We start from the raw sequence: 25,244 nt of genomic DNA on the forward strand, positions 1-25,244 counted from the left end.
TCCTAAGCAAGACATATAAATGAAAACAAAGCTTTGTTTTAGTTTTAAATCTCATTTTCATTTAGATTATGATGTCACATAAGACAGTCCAACTTCTATGCATCCAATCAACAACTTCTAATTTGCAGGTCATTATCCGCCGTTCTCCCGACCGCATGCGCTGTTCTGTTATGTCATTTACGCATGCGCACTGTATTATAGTGAAGACCATCCATCTTTTAATATAATTATTGAATATATATATATACAGTATATACAGTATATATATATATATATATATATATATATATATTGCAATGCTCGTTAATATTAGGGGTATTCCTGCACTAAATACTTAGCAATACATGCTTGCTGCCATCAAGAGAGCTGGTCTGATCCTTTGAGGCAGTGACGTGAGTGGCTACGTCAGCCCAAATAGTTGCGCACACACATTGTCTGGAAAATCCGCCATACTCCTACCCAGGTTTTAAAAAGTTATCAATTTTAATTACAAATTGCACAAAAATGACAGAAAATAGATAATAAGAAGGAATTACAAATATTAATTTATTATAACGTTATTATAACATTCTTTTGATTGCTTGACACTTTTTTACTGTTACACATCCCTTTAAAGAGGACTGTTAAACTGAGCAATAGGGGATATAAGAAGTAACAAATGGACCACAGTGAGGAATTCTAATTATCACTCTTTTATTCTGAGGTTACCTTGTTTATTCTCCGTAATCTTCTTTCCGCCTCTCGTCGTTCTATATCCCCTGCGTACCATGCTCTTCCCAAAACTCCCCTGTCCTGCCAAAAATATCACAAGCAGCCAATCACAAATCAGACAGTTTTAACACACAACTGAAAATGTTTTTTAAAATGAATTGGCAAAACACATGATGGACTGTGGCAGCTAAAAAAAGAGCAATACTTTTGAAGTGACTGTCAACAAAAAGAACAGTTGCAAGTTATTCCTGTTACATACATTGTTTTTTTGTGATCCATACAGCCAAAGTAAAACAAAGCTTCCTCAAAAGGATTTATTAAAACATTGGTATTTTAATTGTGGACACTGCATTTATTATTTACAATCATTTTGTCAAGTGATAATATAACAGTGAGTTCATGAATCGTGCTTGTGAGACCATTGTTGGCTTTGCAAGTACTCAGTTTATAGGACCATTAGATACAGAAGAATTGCATGTTCAACACATGCATAATAACAAGACAATGCAATAACACTTAGGGCCCGATGATCTAAAGTTCTCTAGTCTGGTGAGATTATCTGAGAAGTCGTGTCAGTACTGCGAGGTCCCTTAAACAATTTTAGAAAAGCAAAGTTTAGCTTAAATTTTGTTTATCTCACAATACAGGGTTCTAGATATGAAGACAAATTTTAAGGTTACTTCTGTTTTCCATGTCCCCTGTATCATGTGACAGTCATAAGCCAATCACAAAACACAAATATGTATATACCGTGAAATCTTGCACATGCCCAGTAGAAGCATATAAAAAAATTGTGCACATTTTTATAATGGAAGAAAAGGGAATTTTTTTTTTTTTATATATATAAATTGCATGCGCTATCTGAATCATGAAAGTGTAATTTTACTTGTGTCCCTTTAAGATATGGATTCATCAGTAGATGGCAGCACTGAGTAGCTTTCTAGTTAGCTCATATTTATACAAGTCAATATGGCTGCGGAAATAGCACTTTTGCTAAACAATAATGGGTTTTTTTTGCAGTGGAGGCCAAGTAATGAGCATGTAACCTGGGATAGAATATTCAGCTGGGTAAATGTACATTAAAGGGACATTAAACACTAAATAAATGCTAGATAGAATGATGCATTCAAAGAAAAGATTAATCTGAGAATAACATGCAGATGTATTTTTTAAAGTTTAATTAGCTGTTTAAATATTGACAAAATAATTGTAACGTTTTATTATCTATAAAACAATGGGAGCTGCCATGTTGTAACTTAGGTTACATTTTCTGCTGTGGCCAATAAAAGAGAGTTATAAATAGGTTACTAGATTGTACAGGTAATGGCTGTGTGGAATGTAACAGTGTCCTGCACTTTAGATTCGAACAGGAACGGAAAAGCTCACAATTTCAGAATGGAATTGCATGAAAAGGAGACAAAATAAATAATGAAAATATATTGCAGAGTTTTTTTTATATATATACGATTTATCATTTTGTATTACCATCTCAAAGTGTTTAATGTCCCGTTAAGCATGATCACTCTAGCAGAGAAAACCTTTAAATGATATGTAAGTGTTTAATGTCCCTTTAAATGGCCTTACCTGAAGTTTGGAGTTTGAAGTTTCTCTTTTTTCAGCCTTTTCATGGCTACCTATAACAAGTCCTTCCTCTTCAGTTCCTTGTCTAAATTTAGGGCTTCCCTAATACATTAAGGCAAAATTGATTGGTTAAACAGATTAACCAATCAAAATTGTGGCTATGTTGACTCAGCATCACATTTGAGCCAATCTCCTTTTCTGGATGGTCAGTCACAATAACTCAGAAGAGTAAGCAGGCTCAGATCATAGCAAAGAACTGAATAGAAAAGGCCTGTTGCTTTTGGGCATAAAGAGGCTTAAAGGGACATGAAACCCAACATTTTTCTTTCATGATTCAGATAGAGAATACAATTTGAAACAACTTTCTAATTTACTTCTATTATCTAATTTGCTTCATTCTCTTGGTATCATTTGTTGAAGGAGCAACGATGCACTACTGGTTTCTAACTGAACAAATGGGTGAACAATCAGGATATCTATGCATCCACCAATCGGCAGCTAGAACCTTGGTTCTTTGCTGCTCCTGAGCTTTCCTAGATAAACCTTTCAGCAAAGGATAACAAGAGAAGGAAGCAAATTAAATAATAGAAGTAAATTGGAAAGTTGTTTAAAATTATATTCTCTATCTGAATCATGAAAGAAAATGTTTGGGTTTCATGTCGCTTTAAGAAAGTGGGCTCGTCAGTAAGATTTCATGTATGTCAACTTCAATTACTAGTTGTTTTTTGTATGTTTTTTAAGTCAAGGGCCATTTCCTTCTAATTTGAGGGAGTGTTTGAATGGGGTATTTAAATTATGTTTTTAATCGCTGTTATAACTATTGTGTTGTATTGCTATATTTTGCAATTTAATTATTTATTTTTGACGGATATTAAAAGTCTTTTACTGTCCCTTTAATAAACATCCATAGTTATAGTGGGAAGAGACAAAAGAGAAGGAGACAAAGTGGCATCAGTTTCAATTTAGAGCCTATGCTGCTTAAAATAAGTAATTATTTGTTTTTACATAATATCTATTTTCATTACATACAGTTTGCGGAATAACAGCTTAAATTAATGACATCAATTACTCACCTCTGCATTGTCTGATGATCCTACACATAGAAAAGAGGAGATAATAACTCACTGGTGCATCTCATGAAATCAGAAGCCAGCAACAGTTACCTTCAAACAATCTATATAAACTGTTAATGTTGTCTACAAAATCTATCAATCACTGTGTGATTCTGTAAAATAACTTCATACATATGCACCTAGATTACGAGTTTTGTGCTAAACAGGGTGCAAAACTAACGTCAAAAAAGTTGCGTTATTTCACTATCCATATCGTTGCCATTACGAGTTACTGAAAAACCTCCTTGTGCTGTGCGTTATGATGCGTTAAGCTCCATACTGCACAAAATCCAAGGGCTGATTTGACGTGCTTGTGCACGCTTTCCCCCATAGACATCAATGGGGAGAGAGTGTTAGAAATAAACTAACACCTGAAGTGCGGAATGAAAAATCTCCATAACGTAACCGCATTGATATCTACGGGGGGGAAAAGTTATTAACCCCTAATCCGCTGCTTTCGGCATCGCCAACACTAATAAAAGCTATTGATCCCTAACACGCCGCTCCCCGACATCGCCGCCACTAAATAAAATGATTAACCCCCAAACCGCCACTCCCCGACATCGCCGTCACTAAATAAAATGATTAACCCCTAAACCTCCAGCCTCCCATATCGCCGCTACTAAATGAACCTATTAACCCCTAAACCGCCAGCCCCCATATCGCAAAACACTAAATTAAACTATTAACCCCTAAACCTAACACTTTAAATTAAAATTACAATATAACTATATTTAAAAAAATAAAAACTTACCTGTGAAATAAAAATAAACCTAACATTAAACTATATATTAACCTAACATAACTATTCTAATAAAATAAAAAATACTACCAATTAAAAACCTAAATTACAAATTTTTAAAAAAAACTAACACTATGAAAAAAATTAAAAATTCTAAAATTGCAAGAAATAATAAACACTAAATTATGAAAAATAAAAAACACTAAGCTAACAAAAAATAATAAACGAAATTATCAAAAATAAAAAAAAAATTACACCTAAGCCCTATAAAAATAAAAATGCACCCCCAAAATAAAAACACCCCCTAACCTACAATAAACTACCAATAGCCAATGGCCTTTTGTAGGGCATTGACCTAAGTTAAAAAAGCTCTTTTACCTGTAAAAAAATACAAAGTCCTCCCAAAGGAAAAATTCACGACCCAACCAACCCCCAAATAAAAAAAAGCTAACTCTAAAAAATCCTAAGATACCCATTGCCCCTAAAGGGACATTTGTATGGGCATTGCCCTTAAAAGGGTATTCAGCTCTTTTACAAGTGCCTATCCCTAATCTAAAAAAAAAACCTAACACTAACCCCACAAAATCTACTCACGGTTCCTGAAGTCCGGACATCCATCTTCATCCAGGCAGTGAGAAGTCTTCATCCAGGCGGCGACACCTTCATCTATCTCGGGGACGTCTTCTATCTTCATCCCGGCGGCATAAAGCGGAGCTACCCTGGAAGACATCCTGTGCGGAGCATCCTCTTCATACAGTCACCGCCGTACACTGAAGTTGAATGCAAGTTAGCTGTTTCAAAATAGGATTTCAGTAACTCTCATCCTATTGGCTGTTTTGAACAGCCAATAGGATTTTAGAAGCTCTCATCCTATTGGCTGATTTGAGTTTAAAGAATAAAATCAGCCAATAGGAATGCAATGTACGCCATTTTGAAACGGATACCTTGCATTCAACTTAAGTCTACGGCGGTGACCGTATGAAGAGGACGCTCCGCGCAGGATGTCTTCCAGGATGAGATAGAAGACATCCCCGAGATGGATGAAGGTGTCACCGCCTGGATGAAGACTTCTCGCCGCCTGGATGAAGATGGATGTCCGGACTTCAGGAACCGTGAGTAGATTGTATGGGGTTAGTGTTAGTTTTTTTTTTTTTCCAATTTATTGGATGTTTTTTTTTTAGATTAGGGCTTTGGGCTTGTAAAAGAGCTGAATGCCCTTTTAAGGGCAGTGAAAAAGAGCTGAATGCCCTTTTAAGGGCAATGCCTATACAAATGGGTAACAGTTTTTTTTAGAGTTAGGCTTTTTTATTTTGGGGGGTTGGTTGGGTGGTGGGTTTTATTGTTGGGCGGACTTTGCATTTTTTTTACAGGTAAAAGAGCTGTTTAACTTAGGGCAAAGCCTTACAAAAAGGGCTTTTTAAAGGCTATTGGTAGTTTATTGTAGGTTAGGGGGTGTTTTTATTTTGGGGGGGCTTTTTTATTTTTATAGGGCTATTAGATTAGGTGTAATTGTTTTTATTTTTGATAATTTCGTTTATTATTTTTTGTTAGCTTAGTGTTTTTTATTTTTCATAATTTAGTGTTTATTATTTTTTGTAATTTTAGATTTTTATTTTCTTAGTGTTAGTTTTTTTTTAAATTTGTAATTTAGGTTTTTAATTGGTAGTATTTTTTTATTTTATTAGAATAGTTATGTTAGGTTAATTTATAGTTTAATGTTAGGTTTATTTTTATTTCACAGGTAAGTTTTTATTTATTTAAATATAGTTATATTAGTAATTTTAATTTAAAGTTAGGGGGGTGTTAGGTTTAGGGGTTAATAGTTTAATTTAGTGTTTTGCGATGTAAGGGGCCCGCGGTCTAGGGGTTAATAGTTTTAGTTTAGTAGTTACGATGTGGGGGGATGGAGGTTTAGGGGTTAAAAGGTTTATTTAGGTGTCAGCGATGTCGGGGAGTGGCGGATTAGGGGTTAATAACTTTTATAAGTGTCAGCGATGTCGGGAGTGGCAGTTTAGGGGTTAATATATTTAAATAGTGTTGGCGATGTGGGTGTGCGGTAGATTAGGGGTTAATGAATTGAATATAGTGTCTGTGATGCGGGAGGGTGGCGGATTAAGGGTTAATAGGTAGTTTATGGGTGTTAGTGTACTTTGTAACAGTTTAGTTAAACACTTTTGTTTCGCAAAATAACTACTGGTCTCACATGGCGGTATGGATAGTGTCGGCATAGGCTGTAACGCAAGCATTTTAGCTACACAAAAACCTGTAATACCAGCGCTCTGAAAATCCCACACAAAAACGTCATTTTTTGAGTGCGGAATGGGCGTTGCGTTACAGGCTAAAATGCTAACGGTATAGCTATACCGACACGACTCGTAGGGGCCTATTTAACAAAGGTCTGTCGGACCTGATCCGACAGTGTGGATCAGGTCCGACAGACCTCGCTGAATGCGTAGAGCAATACGCTCTCCGTATTCAGCATTGCACCAGCAGCTCTTGTGAGCTGCTGGTGCAATGCCGCCCCCCGCAGATTTGCGGCCAATCAGCCGCCAGCAGGATCGGGTTGAATTGTGATGTGTCTGTCCGTCTCGCCAGAAACACATGCCCTCAAGCTCCATCCGGAGCTTGATAAATGGGCCCCGTAATATGCGTTCCTGGCCATTCCAGCATAATGGCCAATTTTTCAGCGTTAAAAGCCGTACTGCACCGTAACACAAAACTTGTAATCTAGCCGATGGTTTCTCACACTAACATGGAAGCACAAGTGCCTTATTCATTCTAAAATCCAAATCAGGAAGTATCTTAAACAGACATAAAGGCTGTATATGAAACACTCTAGACTGCATTGTAAATAGATGAGTATATTCCAGTATTTTAGAATGTGCTGTGCAAAATTCTCAACTCAGCTATTTTTTGGTTTTCTTTAAGGGATTGTCAACTTAACGATTGTGCTGCACGTTATATAAAAATATTATTCAAAACAGGGGAACTTTAATTCATGAAATTTTTAAATGATGCTTCATCTGTCAAATATTTACCATATAGCGATGGTAAACATTGTGCCGTACCTCCGCCCGCATCTTAAACTTTATTTAGCTGAGCAATGACTAATACTCCTTCAGCCAATCATATCATGCACTACGAGCTGGATGCCTTGTGGGGCACGCAACGATTAGCTGAAGAAGTATTAGTCATAGCTCAGCTAAATAAAATGTACGAATGAAAACTAATATAAATGTTTAACTAAAATTCAGTATTCTTTTCTTTTTAAACTAAACAAATATTGAATAGTGCAAACACCGAATATTCAGGGAAACTAATTTCCATGAATATATGGAACTCACATCTTTACTGCTAACTACCTCAAGTCATAATGTGTGTAAACTAGTAACCAACTGGCAACAGCAGTCACAAGACTCCATCATTCAATAAATGACAGCATGTTATTTTGCACTGCAATGTCCCTGTAAATAGAATTTAGACATATTTACCTGCAGTTCCATTATCTTTAAAGGCATTCTGTGAGACATAGAAGAGAACATACATTTTCATTAAGTATTTATTAAATATGACTAGTGTAAAAGACCCACAAAACTGCTACTGCATATTTAATGAAAAAGCATAAAGGTCTTAAGAGCATTATTTATTTACAGCATTGATCTGTTCAGCCAATACAGTGAGGCAACAGTATCCTACCTGCATATCCAGGACATTAACATACAGATCTACAGATAAGAAAAGAAAGAAACATGTCTGTCACTTAAACATTAATAAACTGTATAGAGCAGATTTCTGTAAACATAAGAGTGCTTGGAGCTAATACAGTGATTATAAATCTTTAATTGTGTGTATCTAAAATCTGTTCATATATAGACAGCTACCCCAAATCCTTATAATTTATAAAAAAAAATAATGTTAGTGTAGATTGATTTGATAATTGATAAATCACAACAAATAAAACAGATTTGCTTGGAACAGCATTATTCTGTGCATTCTACACACATCATATTATTTATATAAATGTATATTACTTCCTGGACTTCTGCTAACACAACTTATTTACTACACAAAAATTACATAAAATAATAATCTATTATTTTATTCTATATGAAATTTTGTGTGTAATAAATCATTTGTGCTAAAAAAAATATGTACTTATGGTTTACTGGTCAGGGGAAGAAAAGTTAATAGTCGAGAGGGAAAAAGTTGCTAGTCCATTTAATTTTAGACAGAGGAAAAAGCCAAATGTCTTACTCGCCCAAGACTAGTGATAATTTCAAGCCACATATATATATATATATATATTGTATGTGGACACAACCATTTAAATTAAGCCTTGGAGCTTTATACTAGTATATATAAATTTCTGGTTCAAGTGGCTCCTGGAGGCGGGGCGAAGCATAGATAGAGGGAGCTTTGACCTGGGGAGGAAGAGGCCCTGTATGGGGTAGGAGGTGCTATAGGAGGAGCTGTAGGCAAAGTGCTAAAGATGTGGGCTGAGCGGGAAAACCAGCAGATTGATATTTGTAGGAGTTGAGAAAACATCTTCTTCATGACAGCAAGAAGCTTTGTCTTGTCTGTCCTGCCCCTGCAGCTGGAGCCCTTAAGGTAATTGCTTATCCTTCATGGGTAGAGGGTTTAAGCACATTAGGGGTTAATCCCACTCCTTGAGCTCGGGGACAGTATCTGATTTGGAAGAGTTTAGATTAGTGTGACTGGCTTTTATTCCCCTCACAGGCACGGCAGTAATGTATTTTCTGCCTTTATTGCCTGACTGATAAGGGGACATTTGACAGTTTGCTTCCATTCAACTGCTGAGTTGGTATGCGAGGTATTTATTGTCTCTAATGAGGAGGGGGTTTTCCCTGCACTGGGTCCGTGCTTGAATCTGGCAATCTGCAGTGTCAGCCTTTGCAGCACTAGAGAGTCTGTCTTGTCTCTCACAGGATTAGTTTGGAGCAGCAGACTGAGAGCGGTAAGAGAATGTTAGTGGCGTGCATGGGGTTGTTAGTGCTGGGACATAGAACACCGGTATTTGCAGTCTGAGGATTTTTTGGGTGTTTGAATATGTGATAGAGGTACACCGGTATTTGCAGTCTGAGGATTTTTTGGGTGTTTGAATATGTGATAGAGGTACACCGGTATTTGCAGTCTGAGGATTTTTTGGGTGTTTGAATATGTGATAGAGGTACACCAGTATTTGCAGTAGTGACTCTGGGGGCATTAGGGCTGCACAGACCATATGCCTTTATGGAGATACAGCGCTGTTTAACTGAGGGGCCAGTGACTGCAACGGCTCCTAATTGATTTCATGCAGCTCTGCTTGTTGTTACAGTTAGAGTATGCTTGAACTCCCCTCTTTTCCCTTAGATTGCCTGGTACTCACTAGCTTACAGTTTGGTTACTGACACGTGGGATACATGCCCCCCTTTTATTCTCAGGGTGACATAAAAAACACTCGCTGCCATTGTAGTGCTTTTATTAGTTTGGCTGCTATACTTGTGCATGTGGGTGCGTGTCGTAGGGGATTTTCTTTACATTGGGCATGGTGCTGCATGCTGTCTTAAATGTTATGGGACATATTTCAGGTTTATTGTGCTTGACTGTATGGGGAGCACTTGCTATGTGAGATCCAGGGGCGGGGGTTAACCTTCCCGCCGCTGGTCCTTTTTGGCGCGATATCGCTCTGTGCTGGATCAGTGGGGGGTATATATTGTTGCATTTAGTTAGTAAAATAAAAACAGTGGCTGATTAAGGGGAGGTGGATGATATTCCTTATGGGATATGCTACCCTATGCTACCAGGAGGTTTTCTCTTTTAGATGGGAAGTTTTTCGTTTTGTTGTTTTATCTCCATGTTGGTTTGGGCCAATAAGGGGATATACATATTATATACAGTGTCAGTATAACTTTATTACTTGTTGTCATGGTGTGCTGGTTTCACTCTCTGCTCTGCATTCAGGGCTTGGAACAGTTTTGCTTATTTTCTAAGATTTCATTTGTTTGTCTGCCATCTAGTGGTGGTTAACTGTATGTTGCTTATAATCTCATTAAGGGTCAGTTTTGCCAAAATAATTGCATTTTCTTGATTTGGATGTGGCTTGAAATTCTAAACAACTTTCTAGTGGAAGTTTATCATTGGATTTGCCTTTTTCCCTTGTTGGTAATGTTGAAAAGCTAAACCTAAGTAGGCTCAAACTAATTTTATAAACTATTGGAACCACCTCTTGGCTCAGAGCAATTTGAAAGTTTGACACAGTTAGACAGACCTACATACTGGGTTTCATTTAGATAACATTGCGCTTACTCCCGTGGAGGTATTTAGGAGTTGGCAATGAGTGGCCAACCTGCATGTCTGGCAAAGCACTGAGATAAGGGAGCTGCCTGCAGAGGTTTAGATATAAGATAATCACAAAGGTAACACATTTTATTCCAGTTGGCATTTTGCAAAACTTGGGAACAAGTAAGGGATTATCTAGTTTGTTTTAAAAAAAAAAAAAAAAATGGAAATTATGATGTAGTCTGTGCCTTTAAAATAATTTTATGTTTTCTTTCCTTTGGTGGATATAATCATGTGTATGTGTTGTCATATAAATGTATTTCTATAATTTATAGGATTTAATATGTACATTAGACAAATGGTCCATGCAATCATTTATCATTTGAGAATTATTCTCTAGGGTTTTTTCCAATTTATTCCTCTGAAGGATGTGTGTCATGATATGGTGGGTATTCTTTCATTGTACGGGAGTTCATATGTTACAATCTCTTTCATTACAAAAGGGGTCACAGCACTGTCGGTGGCACCATTACTTATGTTAGGTAGTATAATGTGACAATAATAGGGTACAGTTTTAGCATAAGCCAAGAGGGTTGTACATCATCTTCCTAAGGGTAGACTGCAGCAGTAAAACTTTGTGCAGACCCTCTAAAAGTTTTGATCTCTAAAAAATTACCTTGGGTTCAGACTAACTTTATAGCATTGCAAGCTCTGTTGGTGCTTTGCATATGCCTGATGATGTGGATACTATGATATATATATGTGTATGGCGATTGGATATCGCCCTCTTTCGGAGGATACTCGGATCTTGCATTGCAACTATGAATTTACTGTTTTGAGATCACTAATATGATTGTGGTATTTCCTCTGGTGAGGGGATTTCCGTGTCGGCGTCGGGTCCTATTGGTAGTATTTAACATACTTTTATCTTGAAGGGACAATTTTACTCAGGGTGTTTTCCACCTGTGGTTTTCCCAGGGGTCCACTCTGCCTGGTGGGATGTATTGAATTGTCACAAGTATTTCAATTACCCTTATATAGGTTGATGTAAAAGGGTAATTCCACTATAGTATACCCAACCATCCTTAGATTTGGCTTTAAGGCCAAACTGTGTTGACATAGCTTGTAGTGGACATTGCACTCCCAGTGGGGTAAGGAGGAGATGGGGTAATAAAGTGTTAATTTCACATTGTTCTATACAAGTATGGGGATCAGTTTGTGGCCAATAGGTACACAATGTGATACAGTAATGAGATCTGATTATACCTACAGATATGGGATACAGGCGCAGGTATATGTACACAATGTGATAAAGTAATGAGATCTGATTATACCTACAGATATCATATAAAGACACATGTATATGTACACAGTGTGATAAAGTAATGAGATCTGATTATACCTACAGATATAAGATACAGACACATGTATATGTACACTATGTGATACAGTAATGAGATCTGATTATACCTACAGATCTCATATAAAGCCACATGTATATGTACACTATGTGATACAGTAATGAGATCTGATTATACCTACAGATATAAGAAAAAGACACATGTATATGTACACAGTGTGATAACGTAATGAGGTCTGATTATACCTACAGATATAAGATACAGACACATGTATATGTACACAATGTGATACAGTAATGAGATCTGATTATACCTGCAGATAAGATAAAGACACCGGTATATGTCCACTTTAATACATGGAATCAGCTGGTTCATGTACGTGAATGAGCCATAAAGGAGCAAAGGTGATACTTGTTATCCTGTATGGGTTTCTATTTGCCTGGCCTGCCAATACCCTTGCCTGTCATGCATCAGGGATGATGTTATAGAATGGCTGAAGATTGTGGCTGGGGGGTGGTGTCAGCAGGGACATAGTATCTGCTCCCCCCCCACCCCTAATCACACGGTCATTGAATTGTTGAGGGCAGTTGGATTGCTATGGCTGTGTTTACATGGGTTGATGGGAGCGATGCACATCCCTGGTTTTATAACTCACTGGCCATTGCATTTTCGAATTTCTGGTGGCATCGCTCCTTGGAGTTCTCGCCATGGGCGAACGGAGTAGGGAGAGTATTCCCGGTGTGGCTTCAGTAGCACGAAAACGGGGTTCACCTATGATAAAATTTTGAGCGGAATGGAATGGATTGATTTAAGTTAGGGGCATTGGAGATGGTGTCAATTCAGGTGTTGGGGTTTTTTGCTACAAGGGTTGTGGAGGATGGGACTCCTGCTGATTTGTCACCTGGGATATATGGCTGGGTTATGTGGCACGTGGCTACCACGGTTTCAAAGTGTTCATTTTCCTTGAGAATTTGGGCAGCCACTGAAGCTGCTGTAGGGAGTTTGGTGGCAAAAGGTGTGGGTAAGTGGAGGTTATTCTAGGCTCTTTTGTTGGAGGGTGTCTAGTATTTTGGGTGTTTCATTTGTTTATGGTTGTTCCGTTCAGATTGTCGTAGTTCTGGTAAACATGTGGGTAGTGGGCCGATTTATTATTATTTGTCCCTGGTGTGTGGCTCTGGTTGAGAAGGAGGGCCTCCAGCCTGGGTTTTTGATAAGCAGCAATACTATTGGAGGGTTTGGAGTACGGGGCCCCCATATTGGCTTGCATGTTGCCGCCGGTGGTGGTTTACGCTGAATTGTTCCAGTATAGGGGGGTACTAGTGGTCCAGGCCAGGGTAATGATTTTGGTTGACTCGGGGAAGCCTGGTGAGTAAGATTAAGGTGGTGTGGGGAAGTTTTTTGGGAGCTTTTCCAGGGTTTTAACCGTTGTATGGTCTACCATGGTTACGAGATTGGTTGGGGGATGGAATGGCTCCATTATGGCCTTACCAGGAGGCAGGAGCTGAACAAGCTGGTTGCAGCCTTATGCGTGGAGTGCAATGTGTGGTGGGTTAGCCTCCCCATGGGGTGGGCGAGCAGGTTAAGTAGCTTCTTGGACACGGGGTTCCTTGGAGCTTGGGGTTTGTAAAGAAATAACGGGCTTATTTAAGTCCAGGTGAATTTATATACGGCCCGGTCAACAAGTAAATGGAGGTTAGTGAATTAAGTTTGGGAGCTAGCATCTTCATAGTTGGCTGAGTTTACATGGTTAAGGAGTTATGTATTTGGTGTCTTTTAAACTTGTTATTTACTAAACGGGCTGTGGCCAGTATTTTTTCAAACATAAGGTGTCTGTGTATTCTTTAAGTGTTGAATGCTTAAAAATTTGTCAAGGGGATGTTAATCGACGGCTCATGGGGTCTAGTAAATAGGATCATGGGGGCATTTGTGCAGAGACTTGGTGTGGTGGTGGACTACTCAGACTTAGCTGAGGTTGGATTGGGTGAGTTCTATCTGCCCGATGGGGTGCATTTGAATGACTGTGGTCTGCAGCTGTTTATCTTTAATTTTAAGGAGGCACTGTGTGCGGTTGGAGGGTTGGCGGGACTGGGCTGAGGCGTCAGGCCAGTCGGTGGCGGGGGTGCTAGCCCTTAAATTACAGAACAATTATGGCCAATGGTTAAGTGTGGTGGTATTTTGCATTCCCATGGGGGAATTCAAGATGGGGGTTTCTAAGGGCACGGGGTTCCTTAGAAACTTATATGGATGATCGCTGACGGGCCCAACCACTTGCACGGTTGGGTCCAGTAAAAGGAATTACGGCCATAGTTAAAAGATATGGAAATCAAGAAGGACTAGCACCGCTGTTGGTTGATGTGTAAAATGTTTACAGTTATTTGCACTTTTATTTATCGAGTTATTAAAGTTTTTACAAAGTTTTATTGAATAAAGGGCTGCGGCCAATTTGTACCAAAGCTAAGTCTGTTGTCTGTTATTTATGAGGGTGGTTGTTGGAAGGATGGTATGGGGGTGTTTCGTGGGGTTTAAGGGGCCGGAGCTTGACGACATAAAAGGTCAAGTGGCTCCTGGAGGCGGGGCGAAGCATAGATAGAGGGAGCTTTGACCTGGGGAGGAAGAGGCCCTGTATGGGGTAGGAGGTGCTATAGGAGGAGCTGTAGGCAAAGTGCTAAAGATGTGGGCTGAGCGGGAAAACCAGCAGATTGATATTTGTAGGAGTTGAGAAAACATCTCCCTCCCACCCATCCCTGATATTTGTGTGAGAGGCGTGTTTTATATTTGTCATTTTAGGTTTTTGTCGCAGTTGGAAGGCGGGGGTGCTAGCCCTTAAATTACAGAACAATTATGGCCAATGGTTAAGTGTGGTGGTATTTTGCATTCCCATGGGGGAATTCAAGATGGGGGTTTCTAAGGGCACGGGGTTCCTTAGAAACTTATATGGATGATCGCTGACGGGCCCAACCACTTGCACGGTTGGGTCCAGTAAAAGGAATTACGGCCATAGTTAAAAGATATGGAAATCAAGAAGGACTAGCACCGCTGTTGGTTGATGTGTAAAATGTTTACAGTTATTTGCACTTTTATTTATCGAGTTATTAAAGTTTTTACAAAGTTTTATTGAATAAAGGGCTGCGGCCAATTTGTACCAAAGCTAAGTCTGTTGTCTGTTATTTATGAGGGTGGTTGTTGGAAGGATGGTATGGGGGTGTTTCGTGGGGTTTAAGGGGCCGGAGCTTGACGACATAAAAGGTCATTGCTTTGATATATTTCAATGCAACAAAATGGCAGATTAATTGAAAAAGGGGAGGGCCACTGGTTTCCATTAGTTGTACTAGATGTTATAATATGGAAAGTTGTGGTTCCGGGATTTACAAGGAGCTTTATACATGACAGCTGCAGCACCTGTTTGCTATTTGTAAGCTGTTGATGTATCCAATAACAATACAACCATTCAATTAGGAAACAGAAAATACATTAAAGTAGAAGCAAATATAAATGTAATGATTATACAGAAAACTGGATTTGCTTTAGTTTGAGAAAAGCAGTGATGAAGACATTAAAGTAGAAGCAAATATAAATGTAATAATTATACAGAAAACTGGATTTGCTTTAGTTTGAGAAAAGCAGTGATGAAGACATTAAAGTAGAAGCAAATATAAATGTAATAATTATACAGAAAACTGGATTTGCTTTAGTTTGAGAAAAGCAGTGATGAATGCCAGCCTTTATGTTCAGTGTCTGATAGCTCTCACTATTATTGCACACTATAGCGGGCGGTAAGAGGACATCATTGGCCACATTCATCTGATATAACACTACACATAAGTGTGAAGGGATTCTTACAAATATGTTATAATCACTATTTAGGCAGCTCAGAAAGTATAATGTGTCCTGTTGCAGGCTCCGCCAGCTATAATGAAGAGATCCACGCCTGGGCAACAGACATTGGGCCGATGTTTAAAACTTTGCCAGGCCAGATGTGAAAATCCTCACTGAAACTCCCTGGGGCAGCCCTTGAGGAATTCTATTAAAAAAATCGAGCTGTCCCTGTGAGTTGCAAGATGTCTGCCATAAAAAGTAATGGAGCTCACAGGAAAGGTAAACTTTGCTAGGGAGAAGTGAAGTTAGCAGGGTGCACTTTAAAAAATTAAAAGGACAGTAAACAAAGAAATTGATGTTACAAAATTCTGCACTATGACGCGCCTGTGATTCGCTTTAGAAAAAAACAGAGGAGCAGAAGAGGCTGATGAGGAAGGTAAGGTAAGTATAGGGGTTAAATCTTTAAAATCAAAATAAACAAAAATTATAACATGATTTTATAGTTTCAAATAAATGTGAAGTATAAAAATAAAAGTGAAACACCATAAAAAACACCACTGTTTAGAAATACTTATAAATATAAGTATTTCTATCTCTAAACAGTGGTGTTTGATGGTGTTTCACTTTTGTTTTTAAATCTTTAAAATCCCATCGCCTAGATTACGAGTTTTTGACGGTAAGGCTGTGCGGGGCTAACGAGCCTTTTTTTCTTACCACTCACTTAAGCCAACGCTGGTATTGCAGGTTTTCTTCAAGCCGGCGTTAGCCTCAGAAAAGTGAGCGTTGAGCAAGATTTAGCTCCACATCTCACTGTAATACCAGCGTTGCTTACGGTAGCGGTAAGCTGGCAATACGTGCTCGTGCACAATATCCCCATAGGAAACAATGGGGCTAAGTTGTCTGAAAAAAACCCTAACACCTGCAAAAAAGCAGCGTTCAGCTCCTAACGCAGCCCCATTGTTTCCTATGGGAAATGAAATTTATGTCTGCACCTAACACCCTAACATGAACCCTGAGTCTAAACACCCCTAATCTTACACTTATTAACCCCTAATCTGCCGCCCCAGCTATCGCTGACACCTACATTATAATTATTAACCCCTAATCTGCCGCTCCGGACACCACCACCACCTACATTATACTTATGAACCCCTAATCTACTGCCCCCAACATCGCCGACACCTACATTATAGTTATTAACCCCTAATCTGCCCCCCCAATGTCGCCGCAACTATATTAAATTTATTAAGAGTTTTATGTTACGGCGTTAGCCCATAAAACTCTTAACTACTGACTTTTATATGCGGTAGGAGTCTGGACAGGAGAGGGTCTACCGCTCACTTTTTCAGGCGATCGTAATACCGGCGTTAGCCAAATCCCATTAAAAAGATAGGATACGCAATTGACGTAAGGGGATTTGCGGTAAGCTAAAATCGCAGAAAAAAAGTGAGCGGTAGACCCTTTCCTGCCTGACTCGTAATACCAGCGGGCGTTAAAAAGCAGCGTTGGGACCCCTCAACGCTGCTTTTTAAGGCTAACGCAAGACTCGTAATCTAGGTGCTTATTTGTTACAGGTGTCACTAGGTCAATGTGACATAATTCTATAATTCTACACATAGTGCAGAATTTAAATCTTTCCATATAATATGATTTTTGAATAACAATTTCATTGCCATTTTTAATGTGATTAAACAATACAGGGCTAGATTACAAGTAGCGATCGCGAAAACTCGGCTAAAGTTAAGCTTTTTGCACTAGTCGGGTTGCGTTCTTATTACAAGTTCCAAAAAAATTTTATTTTGCACAAGCAGCGCAGTAACCTGAATAGCAGAAAAATCTAAATTTAGTTTCCATATGCGCGTGCATGTATTCCCCCATAGAAATCAACAGAGAAAAAAAGTAGAAAAAAACACCTGAGATTGCACAAACACGATCGCATTTTCGCATTCCCTATGGAAGTCAATGGGGAAATCTTTAAGCCCTTATAACTTTTTTGCGCAATTTTTTTTTTTATTAGACTGTGATAATATGAGTGCAACTGTACTTTGTAATGTATTTTTGAAGTGTTTTGTGCAACATGTTTTGTTTCGAAAACCAGTTAACCACAGATCTGAGATCGCGGTAAGGATTGAAGCGTAAATGGCGATTTAGCTAAACTTGTAATATCAGCGCAATTAAAAAGACTCGCGAAAAGACGATATCGCTTGAGCAAAACCGTTTGCGCCTCAATTGTAATCTAGCCCACAATATTTTATTGCATTTTTTTGTTTGAATATTTAATTTATATGTTTTATACGATTTTTAAATTACATTTTTTGTGTGAGCCCTATTATAATGTATGCATCACCTTCACATACTTAAAAGCAGGGAACACTCTTTTGCGAGACACACTGTTCTCAAGGTGAAAACTGCCTATACAGAATTACCTGTCCCACGAGGGTAGCACAGGGTTTTGTCACGTCTTGTTTTGGCTCCTTGCTACAGCTGCTTAAATAATGCGTGCCAGGTATAATTGATACGCAGGTTTATTAACCATATAGTTCCTATAAATGGTGCTTGTAAATCTTAACAACATAACTTTGTAGCCAGGTGTGTGCTCCCATTACAATCTAAGAGGAAGATGGTACTGCGTCTGATTGGCTGTGCCTCCTGCCTGCATTTCAAGGGAAAAAATGCAGGGAGAGGGTCTGGCTGTGCAAATTCTTAGAAAGCATCCAAGGGGCAAATAAATATAACTTACATGGTAGGAAAGTAGGAAAGGAACATGTGGTAATAAAATAGGACGTTTACTGTCCATTTAAGCAGATGAAATTTAGAGCAGAATCAGCACTTATTTAATTAAAGGGATATGAAACAGTGCTCTTTTAGTAAAAATAAATAAATATGTTAATTCAAAGCAAACATAAAACGGATAGTGTTAAATAACAACTTACTTGCTTTCTTGATAAAATAACCACTAGAAATTCTTAGTGAAACAACTGCCTACAGCTAGATAATCAAGCAGACATTACAAAACTTAAGTTCTATTGTTACATTATTTTTACTGCAAAAGTCCTCCACTGAGCATGGGCAATAAACTGACTGCAGCTAGAGCAGATGTCTCCTAGCAACACTTTAAAGGAAAAACTATAATTTTGCCTTCCTGTAGAGACCTTGTGGGGCTGTGATATGAAGTAATGGACCCTTCACAGAGTTACAAAAATAAATAAAAGGTAAAATCTGTTTAAAATGATGAATAATACATATTGGAATCATTTTTATTAAGTATAACCTACTGCTTAGTGCTTTTTAATTACAACAATGAGACAGACTGTTCTATATCCTCTTAACAACCTGTTCAGAAGCAAGAATTGTCACTTTTTTATATATAGAAACAAAGCATAATAAAGGATATTTATACATGTGCTTATGCCCTTTTCTAGACTGAGAAAATGAAACACACTGAGCTTGTGTCACTACTCACCATCCTGTTCCTCAGAAGGCTCCCATGGTGTAGGGCGCAGTACAGAACATGGAAGAGACAACCTGCGATCAGCACATGGGAGAGGCTGAGCTCGAGTAGTAACTGCATTTGGTCTTGGGAACCTGAAACCTATAAACACAGACGTTTGTCTCAATTGAATTCTTGATAACAAATATATAAGAATAAATAAATAGGCTGCTTCACCGCATAGAAGAGATTCCACACAAAAGTCCTATTCCAATAAGGGTTCTTTGTGTGTGTATTATGGTTGTGGGGTCATTTATATTGAAGGATTTATTTTTTCAGGATCCTGTTTACGTTTTTGAGAACCCGGTTGTTGCTTGCAATTGTACTTTTTTCTTTCTTTTTTTTAAAATGTTGTTAAAGGGATACTAAACCCATTTTTTTTCTTTCATGATTCAGATAAAGCATGCAATTTTATGCAACTTTCTAATTTTACTCCTATTATCAACGTTTTAATCGTTCTTTTTGTATCTTTATTTGAAAAGCAGGAATGTAAGCCTAAGAGCTGGCCCATTTTTGGTTCAGCACCTGGGTAGTGCTAAATGTAGCCACCAATCAGCAAACGCTACTCAGGGTGCTGAAACAAAAATGGCCCGACTGCTAAGCTAACATTCCTGCTTTTTCAAATAAAGATAGCAAGAGAACAAAGAAAAAATAATAATAGGAATAAATTAGAAAGTTGCTTACTCTGGGGCCAATTTACGATGTAGCATATCTTGTGTCAATCAGCCCAATCGTATAGGATCAGGTGGATTGATGTCCGCAGCCTCTAGCAGGCGGACAAGTTATGGAACAGCGGTCTTTAGGCCGCTGCTTCATAACTGCTGTTTCCGGCGAGCCATTCGGAGCTTGATAATTCAACCCCTCTATCTGAATCATGAAAGAAAACAAAGTGGGTTTAGTATCCCTTTAACCCCTTAATGACCGGACCATTTTTCAATTTTCTTACCCTTAATGACAATGGCTATTTTTACATTTCTGTGGTGTTTGTGTTCAGCTGTAATTTTCCTCTTACTCATTTACTGTACCCACACATATTATATACCGTTTTTCTCGCCATTAAATGGACTTTCTAAATATACCATTATTTTCATTATATCTTATAATTTACTATAATTTTTTTTATAAAATATGAGGAAAAAATGGAAAAAACACACTTTTTCTAACTTTGACCCCCAAAATCTGTTACACATCTACAACCACTAAAAAACACCCATGCTAAATAGTTTCTAAATTTTGTCCTGAGTTTAGAAATACCCAATGTTAACATGTTCTTTGCTTTTTTTGTAAGTTATAGGGCCATAAATACAAGTAGCACTTCGCTATTTCCAAACCACTTTTTTTTCAAAATTAGCGCTAGTTACATTGGAACACTGATATCTGTAAGGAATACCTGAATATCCCTTGACATATATATATTTTTTTTTAGAAGACATCCCAAAGTATTGATCTAGGCCCATTTTGGTATATTTCATGCCACCGTTTCACCGCCAAATGCGATCAAATTAAAAAAAATGTTCACTTTTTCACACATTTTGTCACAAACTTTAGGTTTCCCACTGAAATTATTTACAAACAGCTTCTGCAATTATGGCACAAATGGTTGTAAATGCTTCTCTGGGATCGCCTTTGTTCAGAAATAGCAGACTTATATGGCTTTGGGGTTGCTTTTTGGTAATTAGAAGGCCGCTAAATGCCGGTGCGCACCACACGTGTTTTATGCCCAGCAGTGAAGGGGTTAATTAGGGAGCATGTAGGGAGCTTGTAGGGTTAATTTTAGCTTTAGTTTAGTGTAGTAGACAACTCCAAGTATTGATCTAGGCCAATTTTGGTATATTTCATGCCACCATTTCACCGCCAAATGCGAGCAAATAAAAAAAACCTTTACATTTTTCACAATTTTAGGTTTCTCACTGAAATTATTTACAAACAGTTTGTGCAATTATGGCACAAATGGTTGTAAAAGCTTCTCTGGGATCCCCTTTGTTCAGAAATAGCAGACATATATGGCTTTGGCGTTGCTTTTTGTTAATTAGAAGGCCGCTAAATGCTGCTGCGCACAACACGTGAATTATGCCCAGCAGTGAAGGAGTTAATTAGGTAGCTTGTAGGGCGCTGGCAGGGTTAATTTTAGCTTTAGTGTAGAGATCAGCCTCCCACCTGACACATCCCACCCCCTGATCCCTCCCAAACAGCTCTCTTCCCTCCCCCACCCCACAATTGTCCCCGCCATCTTAAGTACTGGCAGAAAGTCTGCCAGTACTAAATAAAAGGAGTTTTTTTTATTTTATTTTAAAAAAAAATGTATTCTGCTGTAATGGAGCCCTGCCTTAGCCCCCAACCTCCCTGATCCCCCACCAAACAGCTCTATAACCCTCCCTGCTACTTAATTGCCGGCATCTTGGGTACTGGCAGCTGTCTGCCAGTACCCAATTTGCCCCCAAAAATATTTATAAATTTTGCCCCCAAAAATATTTATAAACTTTTCTGTAGTGTAGCAGCCCCCCAACCCCCCCCCCCAGATCCTTTTATATATATATATTTTTTTTTTTTATGTTTTGAACTTTTTTTTTTTCATTGGTGTCAGTGGCTAATATGCGCGCGCGCCCCACGTGCACGCGCCACACGTGCACGCGCCCCACGTGCACGCGCGCGCCCCCCACATGCACGCGCGCGCCCGCACGCTGCCGGCTCTTTGCTTCCCCCCGGAATACTCTGCACCATTGATACTGGTGCAGAGAGGGCCACAGAGTGGCTCTCTCTGCATCGGAGGCTTGTTAAAAGGTATTGCAGGATGCCTCCATATCGAGGCATCACTGCAATACCCTGAGAGCTGCTGGAAGCAAGCAGGATCGCTTCCAGCACTCTCTTAAACAACTGACGTACCAGGTACGTCCATTGTCACTAACTGGGTTAAATATGACACTACAGGTACTAAACATAGCAACTACTAATTATTTCATTAAAAACTTGCTTACATTGAGAGAAATAATGCAAATCATTAGCTTTATATTATAATGTAGGTGTCTTTCCATAACAGAACCCTGTACAGCATGATAAACAGTTTTCAAGCTACAATTTGCCTTTCTAACGGCTAGATTTGGAGTTTTGTCGGTAACGACCCGAAAAGCTAACGCCGGCTTTTTTCTGGCCGCACCATAAAAATAACTCTGGAATTGAGAGTCCACATAAAGGCTGCGTTAGGCTCCAAAAAAGGAGCGTAGAGCATATTTAACGCAGCTTCAACTCTCGATACCAGAGTTGCTTACGCAAGTGGCCAGCCTCAAAAACGTGCTCGTGCACGATTCCTTTCAAGGAACTTGCAGACAAACCCTTATCTAAACCATCCTGAAGAAACTGTAAAATTCTCGGAATTCTAAAAGAATGCCAAGAAAAATGATGAGAAAGACACCAAGAAATATAAGTCTTCCAGGGGGGCAGATTAGGGGTTAATAAATATAATATAGGGGTCGGCGGTGTTAGGGGCAGCAGATTAGGGGTACATAAGGATAACGTAGTTGGCGGTCGGCAGATTAGGGGTTAAAAAAATTAATCGAGTTGCGGCGATGTGGGGGGACCTCGGTTTAGGGGTACATAGGTAGTTTATGGGTGTTAGTGTACTTTAGAGTACAGTAGTTAAGAGCTTTATAAACCGGCGTTAGCCCAGAAAGCTCTTAACTACTGACTTTTTTCCTGCGGCTGGAGTTTTGTCGTTAGATTTCTAACGCTCACTTCAGACACGACTCTAAATACCGGAGTTAGAAAAATCCCATTGAAAAGATAGGATACGCAATTGACGTAAGGGGATCTGCGGTATGGAAAAGTTGCGGCTGAAAAGTGAGCGTTAGACCCTTTTTTGAGTGACTCCAAATACCGGAGGTAGCCTAAAACCAGCGTTAGGAGCCTCTAACGCTGGTTTTCACGGCTAACGCCAAACTCTAAATCTAGGCCTAAATTTCTTGGAGGGACCTTGCAGTGCAGACACAAAATATAATGCTCCAAAAAGGAAAAAACATAATTTATGTAAGAACTTACCTGATAAATTCATTTCTTTCATATTAGCAAGAGTCCATGAGCTAGTGACGTATGGGATATACATTCCTACCAGGAGGGGCAAAGTTTCCCAAACCTCAAAATGCCTATAAATACACCCCTCACCACACCCACAATTCAGTTTAACGAATAGCCAAGAAGTGGGGTGATAAAAAAGTGCGAAAGCATATAAAATAAGGAATTGGAATAATTGTGCTTTATACAAAAATCATAACCACCACAAAAAAAGGGCGGGCCTCATGGACTCTTGCTAATATGAAAGAAATGAATTTATCAGGTAAGTTCTTACATAAATTATGTTTTCTTTCATGTAATTAGCAAGAGTCCATGAGCTAGTGACGTATGGGATAATGATTACCCAAGATGTGGATCTTTCCACACAAGAGTCACTAGAGAGGGAGGGATAAAATAAAGACAGCCAATTCCTGCTGAAAATAATCCACACCCAAAATAAAGTTTAATGAAAAACATAAGCAGAAGATTCAGACTGAAACCGCTGCCTGAAGTACTTTTCTACCAAAAACTGCTTCAGAAGAAGAAAATACATCAAAATGGTAGAATTTAGTAAAAGTATGCAAAGAGGACCAAGTTGCTGCTTTGCAAATCTGATCAACCGAAGCTTCATTCCTAAACGCCCAGGAAGTAAAAACTGACCTGGTAGAATGAGCTGTAATCCTCTGAGGCGGAGTTTTACCCGACTCAACATAGGCAAGATGAATTAAAGATTTCAACCAAGATGCCAAAGAAATGGCAGAAGCTTTCTGGCCTTTTCTAGAACCGGAAAAGATAACAAATAGACTAGAAGTCTTTCGGAAAGACTTAGTAGCTTCAACATAATATTTCAAAGCTCTAACAACATCCAAAGAATGCAATGATTTCTCCTTAGAATTCTTAGGATTAGGACATAATGAAGGAACCACAATTTCTCTACTAATGTTGTTGGAATTCACAACTTTAGGTAAAAATTCAAAAGAAGTTCGCAACACCGCCTTATCCTGATGAAAAATCAGAAAAGGAGACTCACAAGAAAGAGCAGATAATTCAGAAACTCTTCTGGCAGAAGAGATGGCCAAAAGGAACAAAACTTTCCAAGAAAGTAATTTAATGTCCAATGAATGCATAGGTTCAAAGGGAGGAGCTTGAAGAGCTCCCAGAACCAAATTCAAACTCCAAGGAGGAGAAATTGACCTAATGACAGGTTTTATACGAACCAAAGCTTGTACAAAACAATGAATATCAGGAAGAATAGCAATCTTTCTGTGAAAAAGAACAGAAAGAGCAGAGATTTGTCCTTTCAAGGAACTTGCAGACAAACCCTTATCTAAACCATCCTGAAGAAACTGTAAAATTCTCGGAATTCTAAAAGAATGCCAAGAAAAATGATGAGAAAGACACCAAGAAATATAAGTCTTCCAGACTCTATAATATATCTCTCTAGATACAGATTTACGAGCCTGTAACATAGTATTAATCACAGAGTCAGAGAAACCTCTTTGACCAAGAATCAAGCGTTCAATCTCCATACCTTTAAATTTAAGGATTTCAGATCCTGATGGAAAAAAGGACCTTGTGACAGAATTGATCCAAATTTATTTGAAAAAACGTAACCTGCCCCATACCAGCTGAGCTGGAATGAGGGCCGCACCTTCATGAGGACTTAGAAGCAGGCTTTGCCTTTCTAGCAGGCTTGGATTTATTCCAGACTGGAGATGGTTTCCAAACTGAAACTGCTCCTGAGGATGAAGGATTAGGCTTTTGATCTTTGTTGAAACGAAAGGAACGAAAACGATTATTAGCCCTGTTTTTACCTTTAGATTTTTTATCCTGTGGTAAAAAAGTTCCTTTCCCACCAGTAACAGTTGAGATAATAGAATCCAACTGAGAACCAAATAATTTGTTACCCTGGAAAGAAATGGAAAGTAGAGTTGATTTAGAAGCCATATCAGCATTCCAAGTCTTAAGCCATAAAGCTCTTCTAGCTAAAATAGCTAGAGACATAAACCTGACATCAACTCTGATAATATCAAAAATGGCATCACAGATAAAATTATTAGCATGCTGAAGAAGAATAATAATATCATGAGAATCATGATCTGTTACTT

General features: G+C 38.6%; 1 protein-coding gene across 1 annotated transcript in view; it reads right to left on the reverse strand.

Annotated features, from left to right (window-relative positions):
* The window catches only part of SH2D6 (SH2 domain containing 6), a 32,567-nt gene extending 24,875 nt beyond the window's left edge, over positions 1-7,692 (reverse strand). The window contains exons 1-4 of the mRNA XM_053719387.1: positions 7,638-7,692; positions 3,366-3,385; positions 2,296-2,394; positions 709-792 (exon numbers count right to left, since the gene is read on the reverse strand). Coding sequence (XP_053575362.1) covers positions 709-792; positions 2,296-2,394; positions 3,366-3,385; positions 7,638-7,692 — 258 coding nt within the window. The remainder of the gene's footprint in view (positions 1-708; positions 793-2,295; positions 2,395-3,365; positions 3,386-7,637) is intronic.
* Positions 7,693-25,244: the final 17,552 nt, after the last annotated feature.

The sequence above is a fragment of the Bombina bombina genome, chromosome 6, assembly GCF_027579735.1.
Source record: "Bombina bombina isolate aBomBom1 chromosome 6, aBomBom1.pri, whole genome shotgun sequence".
In the NCBI taxonomy this organism is placed as follows: domain Eukaryota; kingdom Metazoa; phylum Chordata; class Amphibia; order Anura; family Bombinatoridae; genus Bombina; species Bombina bombina.